The sequence below is a fragment of the Mus pahari genome, chromosome 7 (genome assembly GCF_900095145.1).
Source record: "Mus pahari chromosome 7, PAHARI_EIJ_v1.1, whole genome shotgun sequence".
Lineage (NCBI taxonomy): Eukaryota > Metazoa > Chordata > Mammalia > Rodentia > Muridae > Mus > Mus pahari.
The window spans coordinates 52,518,577-52,535,386 of NC_034596.1; the positions used below are offsets into that span (position 1 = coordinate 52,518,577).

At 37.2% G+C, this 16,810-nt stretch overlaps 1 protein-coding gene across 10 annotated transcripts in view; it reads right to left on the reverse strand.

Moving 5' to 3' along the window:
- Positions 1–16,810, reverse strand: part of Ralgapa1 (Ral GTPase activating protein catalytic alpha subunit 1) — a 221,187-nt gene that overhangs the window by 93,140 nt on the left and 111,237 nt on the right. For all 10 annotated transcript variants that reach the window (XM_029540679.1, XM_021201484.1, XM_021201489.1 and 7 more), the window contains 6 exons: positions 13,763–13,956; positions 13,247–13,345; positions 12,229–12,384; positions 6,959–7,087; positions 1,259–1,384; positions 333–391 (listed from right to left, as the gene is read on the reverse strand). In XM_029540679.1, coding sequence (XP_029396539.1) covers positions 333–391; positions 1,259–1,384; positions 6,959–7,087; positions 12,229–12,384; positions 13,247–13,345; positions 13,763–13,956 — 763 coding nt within the window. The remainder of the gene's footprint in view (positions 1–332; positions 392–1,258; positions 1,385–6,958; positions 7,088–12,228; positions 12,385–13,246; positions 13,346–13,762; positions 13,957–16,810) is intronic.

The window sequence follows — 16,810 nt, forward strand, 5'->3', positions numbered from 1 at the left end:
AGGAACAACAGTATAACTAACAAGTGCCCCCAGAGCTCTCTGGGACTAAACCACCAACCAAAGAATACACACTGAGGGACTCTAGCTGCATATGTAGCAGAGGATGGCCTAGTCGGTCATCAATGGGAGGAGAGGCCCTTGGTCCTGTGAAGGTTCTATGCCCCAGTACAGGGGAATGCCTGGGCTAGGAAGTAGAGTGGGTGGGTTGGGGAGCAGGGGGAGGGAGAGGGGATAGGGGATTTTTGGAGGGGAAACTAGGAAAGGGGATAACATATGAAATGTAAATAAAGAAAATATCTAATTAAAAAATAAAGAAGAAGAAACTGACTTACCGTGCAGGGCCAGAGGGCTCATCTCTTGCTGAGCTTAATACAGTCTTAATTATAAGTTCCTAAAACAAGAAACAAAAGAATTAATGGAAGGAAAAAAAAGGGAAAGAGAAAAGAGACACAAGAAATGACAAGATTTCATGTCCTAATTCAACAAATATTAGTTTGCCATTCTGGGTCAGATAATGTTCTGGGCAGTAGAAATAGAGTGGGTAAGTAAACAGTTTGTTCTTTAATAAAATATTAGCATTATTCTAAAAAGTAACCAACACATCATGAATTTGTAACTGTGATGTAGTCACGGATTTCATCACCATGGCTCACACTGCAGGGCCCAGAGTATTGACAATAGCACTTTTCATGGCACTCCCCTCTATCTTGCTCTATGAGGTACTGAGTGTATAGGACTAAACATGTGATCATGTCCTATTTCCTCTTTAAACAGAGGCTGACTTTTGCAGAGGCTCCAAACAACATGTTACTAGTTTTCTAAACAGGGTTCTCTGCCCTGCCTGCTCCTAATGACTGTGCAGGCCCTTTAATGCTGCAGGTATAGGAGACTGCCAATTCAAATAGCAGAAAACTTCTATCGCTTTGATAGAATTTATCAAGAAACACAAAGTGGAAGTAAAAACGTTTAGCTTTAGTTTGGCATCTCAATCTTAGAAGCTTGTATTAGCAGCACAGGACTTGGGCACAGGCTATTTGAACACATGTTCAGTGAGTGATAGAATGACTCTTAAGGGACAGACATGTGAGCAGGCTTCATAGTGTGAAAAGGGTTCAAAGCTTTTAAACCTGAAAAGGCTTTGCTCATAGCAGACATTCTAGTTTGACGCCTGGAACATTAACATTCTTTAATAACTAGATGTCAAAAAGAAAAGGGAGGAGACAGACCACATCGTATTATACTTTATCTTATTTCTTACCTTAACATCTGTAAATTGAGACACAGCAATATCAGGAATGTTGGGATGGAGAGCAGGCAGTTCACAATATAAATTGGGAAAGCAAACTAAAGATCCCAGAAGAACTTGTGCTTCCACTCTTGGTGCCTATATATCAATTTAAACAATCTTTAAAATGCTGTTTAATTTTGTCCTTAAACTACCATTACAATATTCTGTTAGGCTGGGTGTGGTGGCGCACGCCTTTAATCCCAGCACTCTGGAGGCAGAGGCAGGTGGATTTCTGAGTTCGAGGTCAGCCTGGTCTACAGAGTGAGTTCCAGGACAGCCAGGGTTAGACAGAGAAACCCTGTCTCAAAAAAAAAAAAATCTGTTATATAATTATATTGCTCAAGGTAGTGAGAGCATGAAAAGACTCAAAAAGGAAGGAGCAAGCCACAGTTAGGTTTCCATCCAGAATTTCCAAAGAAAGTATGATTAGTCTCAGTAAATATTGGACAAATAGCAAAACTTTCTTGAAAAGCAACCAATAAACAGAAATCATCTGCAGGTAATGAATTTTAACTAGGAATATAAGCTAGTATATGCAAGCTAATTAAAGGAAAATGAATATTTTGTTCACTTATTGAGAGACAGTGTATTGCTATATAGGCCATGCTGGCCCCAAACTAACTTTGTAACCCAGCCTCCCAAGTGCTGGGCTTATAGGCATGCAACCATGCCCAGCTAAATTATTTTAAATGTAATTCATACTTCATTATCTATTGTTCAAATAAGTTGATGACTTAGTTTCACTACTTTAGGATAAATAAAAAGGGATTAAAATGTTAATTCTGTCTTCAAGAAACAGGTACCAGGCTAGCTGGCTTTTACCTTTTTATGGATATGAAAAAACCCACTGTCCTTAGTATTTACTAATATTATAATTTATGTTAAAAAACAGTAAAAAGTGACTTCATGTTATCTTTCATTTTATTAAGTCAATTCTTTCAACACTAAACATTTCCTCTTCTGCCCTCTTACATACCCACTAAACAGAAACCAATGCATTATTTTATTTACTTACAAAACTTAAAATTGGCTTATAGGTTTACGACTATGTAATAAAAAATATGAAATGCCAGTATATTAACAATACAATACTTCCATTCACATAAATCAAGACTCAATCTCGAAACAGACTAGCAGCTTACTAAGATTTAAGCTTACTCTACTCTCAGCAGAACAGAAGAGATAAATTTCATTGGACCTGTTAGAGTATAACTAAAATCCTCACCCTAAAGAGGCTGAGGAAGGACATTTGTAAGTTGAAGGCCTGCCAGTACTACCAGCAATATATTGTTTCAAACATAGCAACAAAAGATAAAATACATGTCCACATTTAAAAACAACCTAGACTTACAGATATAGAAGGGCAGGGTAAACTCACATCAATCATCCTGGTTTAAAACTATCATATACAAATAGAGCTGATTTTTAAAAATATCAATATTTGGTTGAAGAGATTAGTTGAGTTTTTCTGCTAAGTTGGATCAGGTAGCTGATAATATCTGAACGTGAGGCTTTAAGAGGAACAGACTTAAAAGTGTAAATAATAGTTCTGTAATAGTTAAGGAGGAAATTCTATCCATTATTTTGTAATCTGCTAAAGGAAAGAGGGAAACATTAACAATGAAAGATAATACAGAAGGGATCTAAAATGAGAATCAGAAGATCAAGACTTGGAATCGGTGTTTTGAACACCATCCAGAGGAAGATTACAGAGGACATGCATGTGTCTAGCTTGTTTCCTACAATGATTGGTTTCAATGTAGACTTTCTCAGTAATAGGCATTATACGAATTAGAGAGTACAGAAAGAGACTATATGTTCTGCAATATTCAAAGGAAGTTATTACATAATCAGATGTATACATATCCTACATATCCAGATGTAGGGGAGGAAAGTTGGTCACATCAAAAGCATAGAGGTTTAATTAAGCAGAACTTTGAGAAGAGTTACAGAAAACACAAGCAGTCATCTGGTATAAGTGGCCCACTGATAAGCCAAAGTTTTCACAGTAAATTAATAAGAAGTGACAGTTTAAATATTAATCTCCTTTGAGTTCTATCAACTTTTGCAGTCACTAAGAGGTTGATTATCTGGGTATCCTGGAAATATCATCATGAACTTGTAGCTTGTGTACCATCTTTTGTTTGTGTTTCATGTAATTTAATCCAAGAGTAATTAGTCATTTAATATTCTCAAGGCACAGATTTAACTATCTCTTACCATATTTTAAAGTATTTATTTAAGCCAGTATTACACCATAACTTGGTCTACAGTATTCAAAAACTTCTAAGATGTATCCCAAAACAATGCTTCTTGATTTTAACCAATGGAGTCATTCATCATTTATGATCTAATCACAAAATTGTGACTCAGTACTTAGGATGGGATCTGAGAGTCCAAACTGCTAATGAGCAACCAGATCATAGTATGCTGTGCAGATCGTGCTTCAGATGATAAGGAACACTTTTGTTCTTCTGTTGACTATACTCCTGCATATTAAACTCCAAACAAAATGGATTGTCATTCTTTGAGCATACTTCAATTGAGTCTATTGACTATAACCTGAACACTTTCCTTCATCTCCTCTATACACTATTACTAATCTTTGTTTAAATTTTAAGACCTATTTTATATTATTCATTGTATGTCCGCAGGCCAGAAGAGGGCACCAGATCTCATTATGGATGAGATGTGAGCCACCATGTGGTTGCTGGGAATTGAACTCAGGACCTCAGGAAGAGCAGTCAGTGCTACCAAAGGGTTAAGTGCAATGTTGAGCATATAATAGGAACTGTTTAGTACGTTTTCAGTCAATAAGTATCTATTAAGTACTGACCTATGCTGAGCCATCTCTCCAGCCCTATTACTAACCTTTAAGAGATATATTTATAGGCCTTTTTCTATGATGTCATCACAAGTAAAATTCTGTATAATCTTTCATAACATCCCCTTTTTATCATTTTATTAATTTAAATCTTCTGTGTCTTTTGATTAGCTGGCTATGGATTTGTCAATTTGTTAGTTTTCTCAAAGATTCAGTTCACGTCATTGATTTTACTACTTGTTTGTTTATATTTCATTGCATTGAGCTCTGAGTTTGATTATTTCTTCTCATGTCCTCTTTTGAGGTATTAGTTCTCCTTGTTTTTCTAGAGCTTCCAAGTGTGTCACTGTTACTAATGGGATATCTTCAGCTATCCAACAAATGCACATTTATTTAGGTGTTCAAATTCTATTGATATATGTGTTTGTAAGTTTGGTATGTATACCCATGCCTTCTCCTTCCACTGAGGGATCTAGTGATTGAACTCAGGGCTTCAGGTTTGCACTGCAGGTGCATTTTGCCTGGTGATCCATGTGTGATGGCTGGGTTTGTTGTTTGTGAGCTAGAGATCCATTAGCAGAAGGTAGCTTCAAACTTGGTATGAACCCATCCTCCTGCTTCTACCCAGGGTTCTGAACTACTCAAATTACAATCATTTCTGATGCAAATGTTTTTGATTTTTTCTGATTAAATCAAACCAGGGTTTTATGCAAGTACTTTCCCACTGAGTTATATTACCAGTTATTTAGCAACTCTTATATAAACCAACAATATGGTGTAAGATGTTCCACGTGACTAGTCCTTACAAAATAATACTCACAGGTGAAGATACACCTATGAACTAATATAACCGATGAATGGCAAAGCTCAGATTTCAACCCAGGTAGCTCGATCCTAGATTCCTTTTTTTTTTTCTCCTCCTCTTGAAGCCTGCAACTACATTCTCTCATTCTTTGTTAATATCCCAACTCTTCAACAGCAAACTTTAGGTCCCTTAAGCACATACATATCTAATTTGTGTTCTACTAAAAAGAAACACTATGGTTTGTATGTGGTTTGCCTTCCTTCTCCCTCTCTTCCCCTGAAAGGTTAACTGGACAGAAGGCCGGTATCTGGGTGACAATGAAAAAGACAGTGGCATCTTTAGGAGGTAGTTAGGGTACCAGGAGCATCCCATCTTGCATGCATTCTCACCAAGACACCATCTAATAAGAGATGACTATGCACGGGCCTCCAAGACAGCTCAGAAGATAAAGGCCTTTGCGGCTGAGCCTGACAACCTGAGTTTGATCCCTGGGACATAAACAGTGGAAATAGAGAATCAACTCCTGAAAGCTGTTAATATCTGTTCCTTGAACACAAACATTTATGACCTCTAAAAGAACACTATAACATGTACAACCCCACAAATAAATGTAATAACTATTCTTTTGAAAAAGTGGTGTGATATAGCCAAGGGACCTTTATCAGAGTCAGAGCTATTTAGTTTGGACTTCCTACCTCCAAAATTATACAAGGCATGTTGCCTTGGGTATTTATTATACAAATACTAGGAAAAAATGAACAAACGAACACTTGTAAATAAGGAAGAAAATATTTTTAAAACTACCAAAGGGATAAGTGCAATGCTGAGCATACACTAGGAACTGTTTAGTACGTTTTCAGTCAGTAAGCATCTCTTAAGTACTGCCCTACGCTAGAGCGTGGAGATACCGAAGTGCAAGCCACAGCCGTTCTCCAGGAGCTGTAGGAACAAAACTGGCCAGAAGTAGTCTTTTCTTTTTCATTTGCACATCTCCTCCGGGTGTTCAATGATATCTAGTTTCAGATCTTTAAAAATACTACTAAAACATCTCTCTTGACCTCCTGACTTACACATTTAATTATTTGATTGCCCTCTCATCAGTATCCTACACACACCTTATGCAATGCCACAAACAGTTCTTTTTCTCCTTCACTGTTGGTCTTTTGCAACCTAGGAATAAAATAGTCTGTTCAAAGGTTACACGTTTTAAAACGGCACACAGGCCCTTTTCTCTTCCTTATGCGCTAACCCTTTCTCTAACAGGACACTCAGAAGGTGATCTTTCTAACACACACGTCGGTCATGTCCCCACTTGTACCTTAATGATCAGTCCTTCTTTAGCACTCCAGAGCTACTACCTTCCTAGTCAGGTCCGCTCTGCCACTTACAGAGGATTCATCTACCCGGTTTCTGTGGCATTATAGACTTCTTGTTTGTTTGTTTGTTTGTTTTGTTTTTCGACACAGGGTTTCTCTGTGCAGCTCTGGCTGTCCTGGAACTCACTCTGCAGACCAGGCTGGCCTCGAACTCAGAAATCTGCCTGCGTCTGCCTCCCGAGTGCTGGGATTAAAGGCATGTGCCACCACGCCCAGCCTAGACTTTTTATTCCTTCTTTTTAACATGTAAGGTTTACTCTAAGGGTATATTTTTGGGTTATGTCATAAATGTTGGTTCTTTATCCCACTCAAATATTTAATAGTCAAGTAAGAATTCTTGGTGCATAACATTTCGTGCACACACAGAATACAGACTGATCACTCTGCACTGGTTCTTACGATAGCAGTAACTAGCAACTCTCCCTTCACCTCCTTCCCTATTTTCTTACATATCCCAAATTTGAAATCTTTTTTGCCATTTTTTACAACATTGAGCCAGCTCATCAACTGATTTTATTGATTCCTTACACATCAGAATGCCTGTCTTTTTACTGTGGGGCAGCCGTCAAGTCCAATTACGTGGTAGACTTTCTGGACATGAGGTATACTTAGAGCAATAGCTCTCTCCTTCTCTTAATATATAAGAACTAGAAATAAAGACTTACATTAAGAAAAGCTGAAGAAGCCACTCTCCCAGCTGCTATAATAAAATCCATAATAAGCATTGTGGCCCCAGGCAAACCAAGTGAAAAAAACTGAGGTGAGCAGTGCTTGATGATCGTGTTGACAATGTCCTAAGAGGAGGGAAAGGGGGAAGAAAGAGGACACATATGTAATCATGGGTACCAGCTAACTGATATCATTAACGTAGGTCAAATATGAGATAAAAAATATACTAGCTACCTGGAAAGACAAATTTTAATCCTTCCAATCAGTCCATGTTTAGTATATTTTGTTAGTAAAGTGAACCTAATACACACATTTGCTTAACTAATGTAAACAACAGAACTTTGTTTTCCACATTAGAAAGTAAGGTTCCTTGCTTCACAGCAAATGTTAGCCCCACATTTTGTAACACTGAATTACAGTTCTCCAGCTACCTAGTTGCTTTCATATGATAACTCACATATTGAACTTATATAATCTACTAGGTGGCAAATGGAGAGATCTTATTTTTAAAAAGATAATTGGAAGTCTTTGAATAATAGATATCTAGCTTCCGAAACCTAGAACTAGGTGTTTTTAAATGAATATTCTTTTTTGATTTAAGTTTTATAGCATTATAATGAGAAAAGATATATAATTTCAATTTATCTGATTTTGTTAACATTTAAAAACATATTTTGAGAAAACAGAATTACATCACATTCTACTTTCCACTTTGTACCCCAACTCCTCCCAGAGNCCCCCCTTCAATACCTGCCATACCTTTAGTTTATTTTGTCATATTCTCTAAAATTTATAAAATATTATAACAATAAAAATGAGTACTATAAGTTATTTGATATAAAACAATCAATTGAACAGTCTTATGTAGATGCTTGTCTACAGCAATACTGAAAATATATACGTTTTTCTCAATATAAATTTTAACTAACCCCCAAAATATTAACTGTATGATATTTTAAAATAACATATCACTATTAGTTTTTTAAATGAACATAAATAGATAAAGTCTTTTCGTTTGTTTGTTTTGTTTTTAGTAGAGCTTAAAATCTTGGCTCTTACTGTGGTTCAAACCCAAAATAAGAACACTGGACAATTGTAATAACGTTGTACTTCAATGTCCCTGACATCACCAAAGGATTCTACCTCCATAGTAGATAAGCTAAGAGTTGACAGTTCTGCTGCGCCAAGGAATGAATTGTAGGCATGAGTTTTGGATACAGATTTCCTGTTATGGTCAAAGCTATTTGACTTGAGTGATTGTCTTCATTCTCAGACCACAGGGAACAGGTTACATTTGTTTAAGAAATGGTGTGAGTATTGAGATGGGTCTATCCATGAAGCCACTCATCAACTGTTTCAATGAACAATGGTTCTGCTTGGAGGGTGGCACAGACGTTAGGTGAGGGGAAGATTCTGGTCCTTGGCTGTGGTGATTTTGAAAAGCATTCATCTCAGAATAAGAGTAACTTATAAAGTCCTCTTCTTCAAAATTGATACAATAATTATAAATATCAAGCAGAACTTTCAGTCTCACTCTTTGCTGTTCTCTTACAAGCCACCTCACAAATTAATTGTCTATGTTTTTTTTTTTTGGCTGTGTAAATAATTTTGAAATATGTAAGCTGTTCTGAAAACCACAGTATAGCATAAAAACATCAAATAAACAATCCTACTAATAGAGAGGCTGAGATAGGAGAAGCATGATTTCAGGACCATTATGTGGCATACAGCAAGACCCTGTCATGTACAAACAAGCTGAAAGTGTATACATACGGATTGTACAATATTGGACCTATTTCTCCAATTACCAAATTAAGAGAAACCACTGGATGGCAGCCAACAAATATCTAATTCCTTACATTTTTGAATTTCAATCGATTAGGATATGATGGTAATATTAATTTTCATATTAAGAGTTTAGGAAAAGTGATTGATACTTCCTGTTATTTTTGTTGTTAGAGGTGGAATTAAATTTGTGTGGGTTTGTTGAAAGATGACTTTCTTGCTTCTTGTAGGGTGTAGTTTCACTCCTTGTGTTGGTGTTTTCCATCTATTATCCTTTGTAGGGCTGGATTTGTGGAAAGATAATGTATAAATTTGGTTTTGTTATGGAATATCTTGTTTTCTCCATCTATGGTGACTGAGAGTTTTGCTGGGTATAGTAGCTTGGGCTGGCATTTGTGTTCTCTTAGGGTCTGTATGACATCTGCCCAGGATCTTCTAGCTTTCATTGTCTCTGGTGAGATGTCTGGTGTAATTCTGATAGGTCTGTCTTTATATGTTACCTGATCTTTTTCCCTTACTGCTTTTAAAATTCTTTGTTTTGAGCATTGGTGTTTTGATCATTATGTGACAGGAGGAATTTCTTTTCTGGTCCAGTTTATTTGGAGTTCTGTAGGCTTCTTGTATGTTCATGAGCATCTCTTTCTTTAGGTTAGGTAAATTTTCTTCTATAATTTTGCTGAAGATATTTACTGGCCCTTTAAGTTGGGAATCTTTGCTCTCTTCTATACCTATTATCCTTAGGCTTGTTCTTCTCATTGTATCCTGGATTTCCTGGATGTTTTGGGTTAGGAGTTTTTTGCTGTTTGCGTTTTCTTTGACTGTTGTGTCAATGTTTTCTATGGTATCTTCTGCACCTGAGATTCTCTCTTCTATCTCTTGTATTCTGTTGGTGATGCTTGCATCTATGACTCCTGATCTCTTTCCTAGGTTTTCTAATTCCAGGGTTATCTCCCTTTGTGATTTCTTTATTGTTTCTAGTTCCATTTTTAGATCCTGGATGGTTTTGTTCCTTTCCTTTGTCTGTTTGATTGTGTTTTCCTGTGATTCTTTAAGGGATTTTTGTGTTTCCTCTTTAAGGGCTTTTAGCTGTTTACTTGTGTTCTCCAGTATACCTTTAAGGGAGTTATTTATGTTCTTCATAAAGTCCTCTATCATTATTATGAGAAGTGGTTTTAGATCTGACCTTGCTTTTCCAGTGTGTTGGGGTATCCAGGACTTGCTATGATGGGAGAATTGGGTTCTGATGGTGCCAAAAAACCTTGGTTTTTATTGCTTATGTTCTTATGCTTGCCTCCTGTCATCTGGTTATCTCTAGTGCTACCTGCCCTGGCTATGTCTGACTGGAGCCTGTCCTTCCTGTGATCCTGGTTGTGTCAGAACTCCTCAGAGGCAGGCTGTCTCTGGGATCCTGTGATTCTGTGATCCTATGATCCTGGGTGTGTTAGACCACCTGGGAGTTGAGCTGCCTCTGGGTGTTGGGGGACTGGCTGTAGAGTTTGCGCCCAAGGTCTGCTCAGGGCACTGGCTCAGATAGCCTGGAAGGAACCCAAGCCACTGGTCTGGCAGAGTTCCTGAATGCCTGGGTCCCACTGGTCCCAGTTACTCTTGGTGTTGGAACTCTTATATGGCATTATGATTTGAAATTTACTAGGAAAGATGTAGTGCATTTGGTTATATTATTCAATGACTATTTAAGAGCGTTTTTTACTATCCTGTATTAATTATATGTAATAATAGGTTTAATTATGATATTTAATATGTGCATATAAGACGCTTTGACCATTTTTCCCCATGTGATTCTCTCTTGTCATTGCCTACTCCACAGCCGCTCTTCTTGTCCACCAGTATTCCTACCACTGAATGTGACTCATCTTAGAGAGAAACTCGAGTTTTGTAGTAGTAATGATGTAATTGTATTTGAGATATGCTTATAGGGTTAGGACATTATAATTATTTTTAAATTAATAAAGTTTTCTCATTGCTCAGAAAGAAATATGACTATCAACGTTGAATATTAGTGCTTTCCAACTAACTCATAAGTGACACTTAACCAAATTATGAGACTGAAATCTTCCACTTTTTAGTTTTCTAACTAAGATCAAACCCTGAAATGTGTGTCCTAGAATCCTATTTGTGATCACTCAATGATTATAAATGATACAGCTGCCAAGTTAATGGAATTATGATTATGGCAACCTAGTACTAAGAAAATATGAGATAAAGTTTCAAGCAGAATAAGCCTTATCATGGCTGCATGAAAGGTGAGTAAATTCATATGCCTCAAGTGTCAATTAAGAGTCCATTATAAAATAGACACATTGGAATATTAAGGGAAAACCAACCTAAGCAAAGGACGGTTTAATTTCTTCAGAAAGTAAAAAGTAAAGTGGTTGGTATAATGTGGCAGCTGAGAGTCTATGTCTTTCTATTGGGGGAATTGAGCTCATTGACATTAAGAGATATTAAGGACCAATGACTTGCTTCCTATTATTTTTGTTGTTAGAGGTGGAATTATGTTTTGTGGCTATCCTCTTTTGGGTTTGTTGTAAGATTAATTTCTTGCTTTTTCTTGGGTGCAGTTTCCCTTCCTGTGTTGGAGTTTTCCATCTACTACCCTTTGTAGGGCTGGATTTGTGGAACTATATTGTGTAAATTTGGTTTTGTCATGGAATTTCTTGGTTTCTCCACCTATGATAATTGAGAGTTTTGCTGGGTATAGTAGCCTGTGCTGGCATTTGTGTTCTCTTAGGGTCTGTGTGGCATCTGCCCAGGATCTTCTGGCTTTTAGAGTCTCTGGTGAGATGTCTGGTGTGATTCTGATAGGTCTACCTTTATGTTTCTTGACCTTTTTCCCTTACTGCTTTTAATATTCTTTCTTGTTTTGTGCATTTAAAAGAACACTGCAATCTGTCCCTTAAGTACTTAAGTCACTTAAGTAGCGTGCTTTCAATTACCTTTCAAGAATAATAAAGGTCATAAAGTGGAACTGAACTATATATAAATCACTACATATGAAGAACAGTTTTAATTCTAGATCTTAAAAAGTATAAATTAAACAGAATTGAAAACTGATATCTTAGTTTCCTTTCCTGTTGTTATGATGAAATACTTTGTCCAAACCAACTCATAGCTTCAGGCTATAGTCTATCACTGCAGGGAATCAGCTCCAGGTTATAGTCTATCACTGCAGGGAAGTCATAAAGAGAAGAACTTGAAGCAGTTGGTCACATTATATGCACAGACAGAAGAGAGCAATGAATGTATTTAGGGAGTTCTCAGCTTGCTCTCTCTTACACAGTCCAGGACCCTCTGCATAGGAAATGGAGCCCGCTTACACTTTGCAGGTGTTCCTCCCTCAATCAAGACAATTCTTCAGACATGCCCAAAGGCCAATCTCCTAGGTGATTCTAATTTTTGTAAAGTTGAAAACTTACACTGTCACAACTGATAAAATAACGTTTTAGAAGACACATATATTTACCTGGTCAATATGAAGCAATCCACAATGCATTATATTGTAGAAATGTGTTAAAAAATCTCTATTTGGAGATACATCTTGTCTTCTCTTCATTGTATTACAAATAAGTTTATATGCATGTAATTTACCTTGTTTATACTTATCAGTCAACATGGTTGCCTAAAATTAAGAAATCAATTTTAATACTAAGGCCAAATAATGTTTGTAAATATTTAAACAATTGAATAAGTAAGCAATAGCTGTTTTCATATATTTCTATGTTGGTCCAATTTCATTAATGAACTAGAAGTCAGGACTATGGAAGCTACTATTATCTGAAATGATTCAATATACATATGAATAACCACAGATGTTTCACTTTAAAAAATAGACCAAACACTTAATTTTTCATTTAAAATAATTATATATATATATATATATTTATATACACTATGAAAGTTATATATGAATATATATGAATATTAGAATATAAGAATAGAATATTAGAATATAAGACAGACTATTCTAGAAAGGTGGGTATGGCTCAGTGCTATAGCACTTGTTCAGCATAGGCAGTCCATGGGGGTTAGATCTTCAATAGGGGAAAATGAATAAAAATAAGTAAATACATTTAAAAATATTTAAGACATACTTTTTATATTTATTTTTGCTTAATTAAGTAAATAAGATAATTCTGCTATACCTAACTCTCCTCTTTATGTAACACCTAACCATTTCTTAAAGATACTAGTTAGAAACTAAGTGTGCTTGAAGACCAAATAATTGTTAAATTATTGTTAAATTTCTTTTCTTTTTTTTTTTTTTTTCTGAGACAGGGTTTCTCTGTGTAGCCCTGGCTGTCCTGGAACTCACTCTGTAGACCAAGCTGGCCTCAAACTCAGAAATCTGCCTGCCTCTGCCTCCCAAGTGCTGGGATTAAAAGCATGCGCCACTGCTGCCTGGCTTATTGTTAAATTTCTATCAATGTTGAAAACTAACTTATTAAAGAAAAATATATTAATGTTTTATATATCAAGCTTACCTTAAAAAGCCAAGGTGTAAGAATTCTTAATGGAGGAATCAAAACAGGTGGAGAAGGGGAAGTCAGGTTATCAGCTGAAATGCCAAGATTATCTCTGATCTATAATTTGCAAATAAAAGGTAACAAACATGTATTAAAACTATTTCCTCTTCTAGTTGTTTTTACCTTAAACAGAAGTTGAATCCTGTCTCCACCATAATAACATATTTGATTATGGCTAATTATAGCCAAATGCTGAATACTCTTTTAATTCAAAGCATGATCAAGTTGTAACAATGTTCTCAAAGGCCTTTTCTTCTTTTTTGTGTGGTGGGGTGAGGTGCAGCAGAAGTGCTTATTGTTTCTTGAGACAGGATAGACCAGGCTGGCCTGGAACCTGCTATGTAACTCAACATGGCATCTACCTCACGATCCCCCTGCCTCAGTGTTCCAATAGGTGTTAAACCATCACATCTGGCCTACTACTTACTAATACTTTATTTTTTCCCCTTTCAGACCCTTTATTTTCTTTCTTACCTTGGCTAGATTCTGCCAAAGTTCACAGAGGTAATCAAAAACTTGAGCATGTATTTCAGGATCCATAATAGCATTGACATCTCCCAAAATGCCCAGCATTCTGCGCCACATAACAGTAGCAACATCAGCATGCCACCCAGTGAGTGTACCTCCTGCCATCACGCTACAACATTCAGATGGAAATTCACTGATTTCTATGGAAAAAAGTAACACAATAGTGTCAGTACCTAAAAGAGCCAATATAAGTGAATCATCTTTAATATCTACAAAAGTGGATACAAGAAATGTAAATGTAGGTTTTTTTATAATAGCCAATAATTTACCAATTCATAATGTCCTATGTTGATAATGATTTCTTATTGATAGTAGTTTTATTAAGATTTACTGAAGAAAAAATATTATGCAACTACCACTTATTGTGAAGCTGTCAAAACCAGAAATCAATTAGTTCATGTGTATGTGTTTGTGTGTGCGTGTGCATGTGCGTGTGCGTGTGAGTGTGCGGGTCCTAGGGATTGAATGCAGGTACTGGGGCTTGTGCTACAAGTACTTTTATCAGCTGGGCCATCTTGCTGGCCTGTGATAGAAAAATGCATGTTGGACATAAATAACAATTTTATAAGCACAGAGATAAAAACCAGTAAAATGGTAACAGCCTGATAAAACTTACATGTGGATTTTTAAAAAACTAGTCCTGTTAACTGCTTTGTAATTTAAAACTTTCTTCTAAATAGAGGAAAAACTGAATACAAAAAAGTCTTAAAGGTCCCAATAATTCACAAAGCAGAAACTTAGAGTTATATAACTACACATTAAGGAATGAGCCCTTTAATGTAGGGGGTATGCACACACCTCCCTGAGAAGGAGACTTAAAATAGATTTTGCAGGTGAATTGTGGCAAGAAGGGATCAGGTGGTGGTGGTGGTGGTGGACTGGGGGTGGGTGGAAGGAGAGACACCTAGAATTAGGGGATATGGGAGGCAGTGTGCAAACCTAGTGCAGTGGAAACTTTTGAGGGTAAATCTAGTGAAGACTCCTGGAAATGAAGGATATGGATTCAGAACTGGCCATCTTTTGTAGCCAGGCAAGGCTTTCTTCCAGTGGTGGGACTGGGTTGCATTCAGTTGAGTTGCTGGCCAAGGGGGGTTCTATGGAGATCCCTAAATAATCTAGGCTGATGCTAAGACAGACGGTCACTCTGAAAACTGACAGCAGGACCCCATGAATGAGGATAGCATTCATTTAGCTCATTGAATGTAGAGAGGTTGTGGTGCCTCCAAGGAGCTTGGATCTCTATGTTCTAGATGCTTTGGCACAAGAAGGTACTCTGCAGGCTAAAGAGAAACCTTGACACCAACCTAGCCACAAAACCCTCAACCTGCAATCTGTCCTGCCTGCAAAATGTACTGGGGCAATGGTGGCACACAACTTATGGGAATGGCCAACCAATGTTTGTTTTATTTTGAGGACCACTCCATGAAAGGAAACCCATGCCCTATACTGCCTAGATGGCCAGGAGCAGGAGACTGGGTAGGCCAGACCTACAGTAGAAGCAAACACAACTGAAAGAAAGAATCAATGAAATGATTCCTAATGATGTTCTGCTACTGGTGCCCTGTCTAGCGGTCATCAAAGAGGCTTCCTCTGACAACAGAAGGGAACAGATGCAAAGACCCACAGCCAGACCTTATACAGAGAGTCTAAATTGGAGGTCTCCACTGAATTTTCACCCTTAGAGACGAGGAGAAAGATTGTAGGAATCAGAAGAGACCGAGGACACCAGACTAACATGGCCCACTGAGTCAACTAAGCAAGGATCACATGTGCTCACAGAACTGAAGCACCAAGCATGGGGCCTGAACTGATGGGCACGAGGTGCTCTGTGTACATGTTACAGTTGTTAGGTTGGTGTTCTTGTGGGAATCCTAACAGTGGGTTAGGTGTGTCTCTGACTCTTGAATGCTGCTGGGACTCTTTTCCTCCTACTGGTTTGCCTTGTCCAGCCTTGATATGAAGGCTTTTGCCTTGTGTTACTGTATATTGTTTTGTCCTGTTTGGTTGTCTCTTGGAGGCCTGATCTTTTCTGAAGAGGGAGTAGATGTGGGGGAAAGGGATGAAGGGAGGAGACCTGGGGGGAATGGAGGGAGGGAAAACTGTAGTTCAGATGTATTTTGTGAGAGAACAATCTATTTTCAACAACAACAAAACAACAATAATAAAAAGAATACCAATAAAATATGGAAAAATAAAATAATTTATGATACATGGGGGTGGGGTGGCGAGGTAAGCCCTTTAAAGTATCCCAGGAGTTAAACAGCTTTCATTTCTTCTTTTGGTAAGGGTAAATGTGATATGAATAATAAAAATGGACCTTTAATGTGACCTAAATATCTTGTTAACTATGACCTTGACAAATTTTAGAAACCGTGCCAAGTATTTATTTGACACGTTTTATACCATGTAGCATTTCGGTTAGATGCACTGAAAACAAAGAATAGATAAAATTACTAATGTAACAAAATTGTTTTACTTAAAGCTTGACTGAGAAACAGTAATGATGCTACTTCCTCCTTTGAGTGAGCAAAATAATCAAGTACAATATTAAGAGACTTGAAGCATGGTGAGTACACACAGAATCCCAGCACTGAGGAAACTGAGGCAGGAGAAGTAGGAGGTAGGGGCCAATCTGGCTACAGTCAAACACCCTGTCTTTTATTCCCAGCAATTGCGAGGAAGAGGCAGCAGATCTCTGTGAGTTCTGGGCCAGGTCAGCCAGGGCTACATAGTGAGCCCCTGACTCAAAAAAAAAAAANGAAGAAGAAGAAGAAGAAGAAGAAGAAGAAGAAGAAGAAGAAGAAGAAGAAGAAGAAGAAGAAGAAGAAGAAGAAGAAGAAGAAGAAGAAGGAGGAGGAGGAAGAAGAAGTGGGGGGAGGAGGGAAAGGGAAAGGAAGAGAATATCATATCAATAAATAAAAATAAAATTCAAAATAATATAATCATTAATGATACAGCTATAAAAATAAGATAAAATATTTAAAAAGCAGTTAT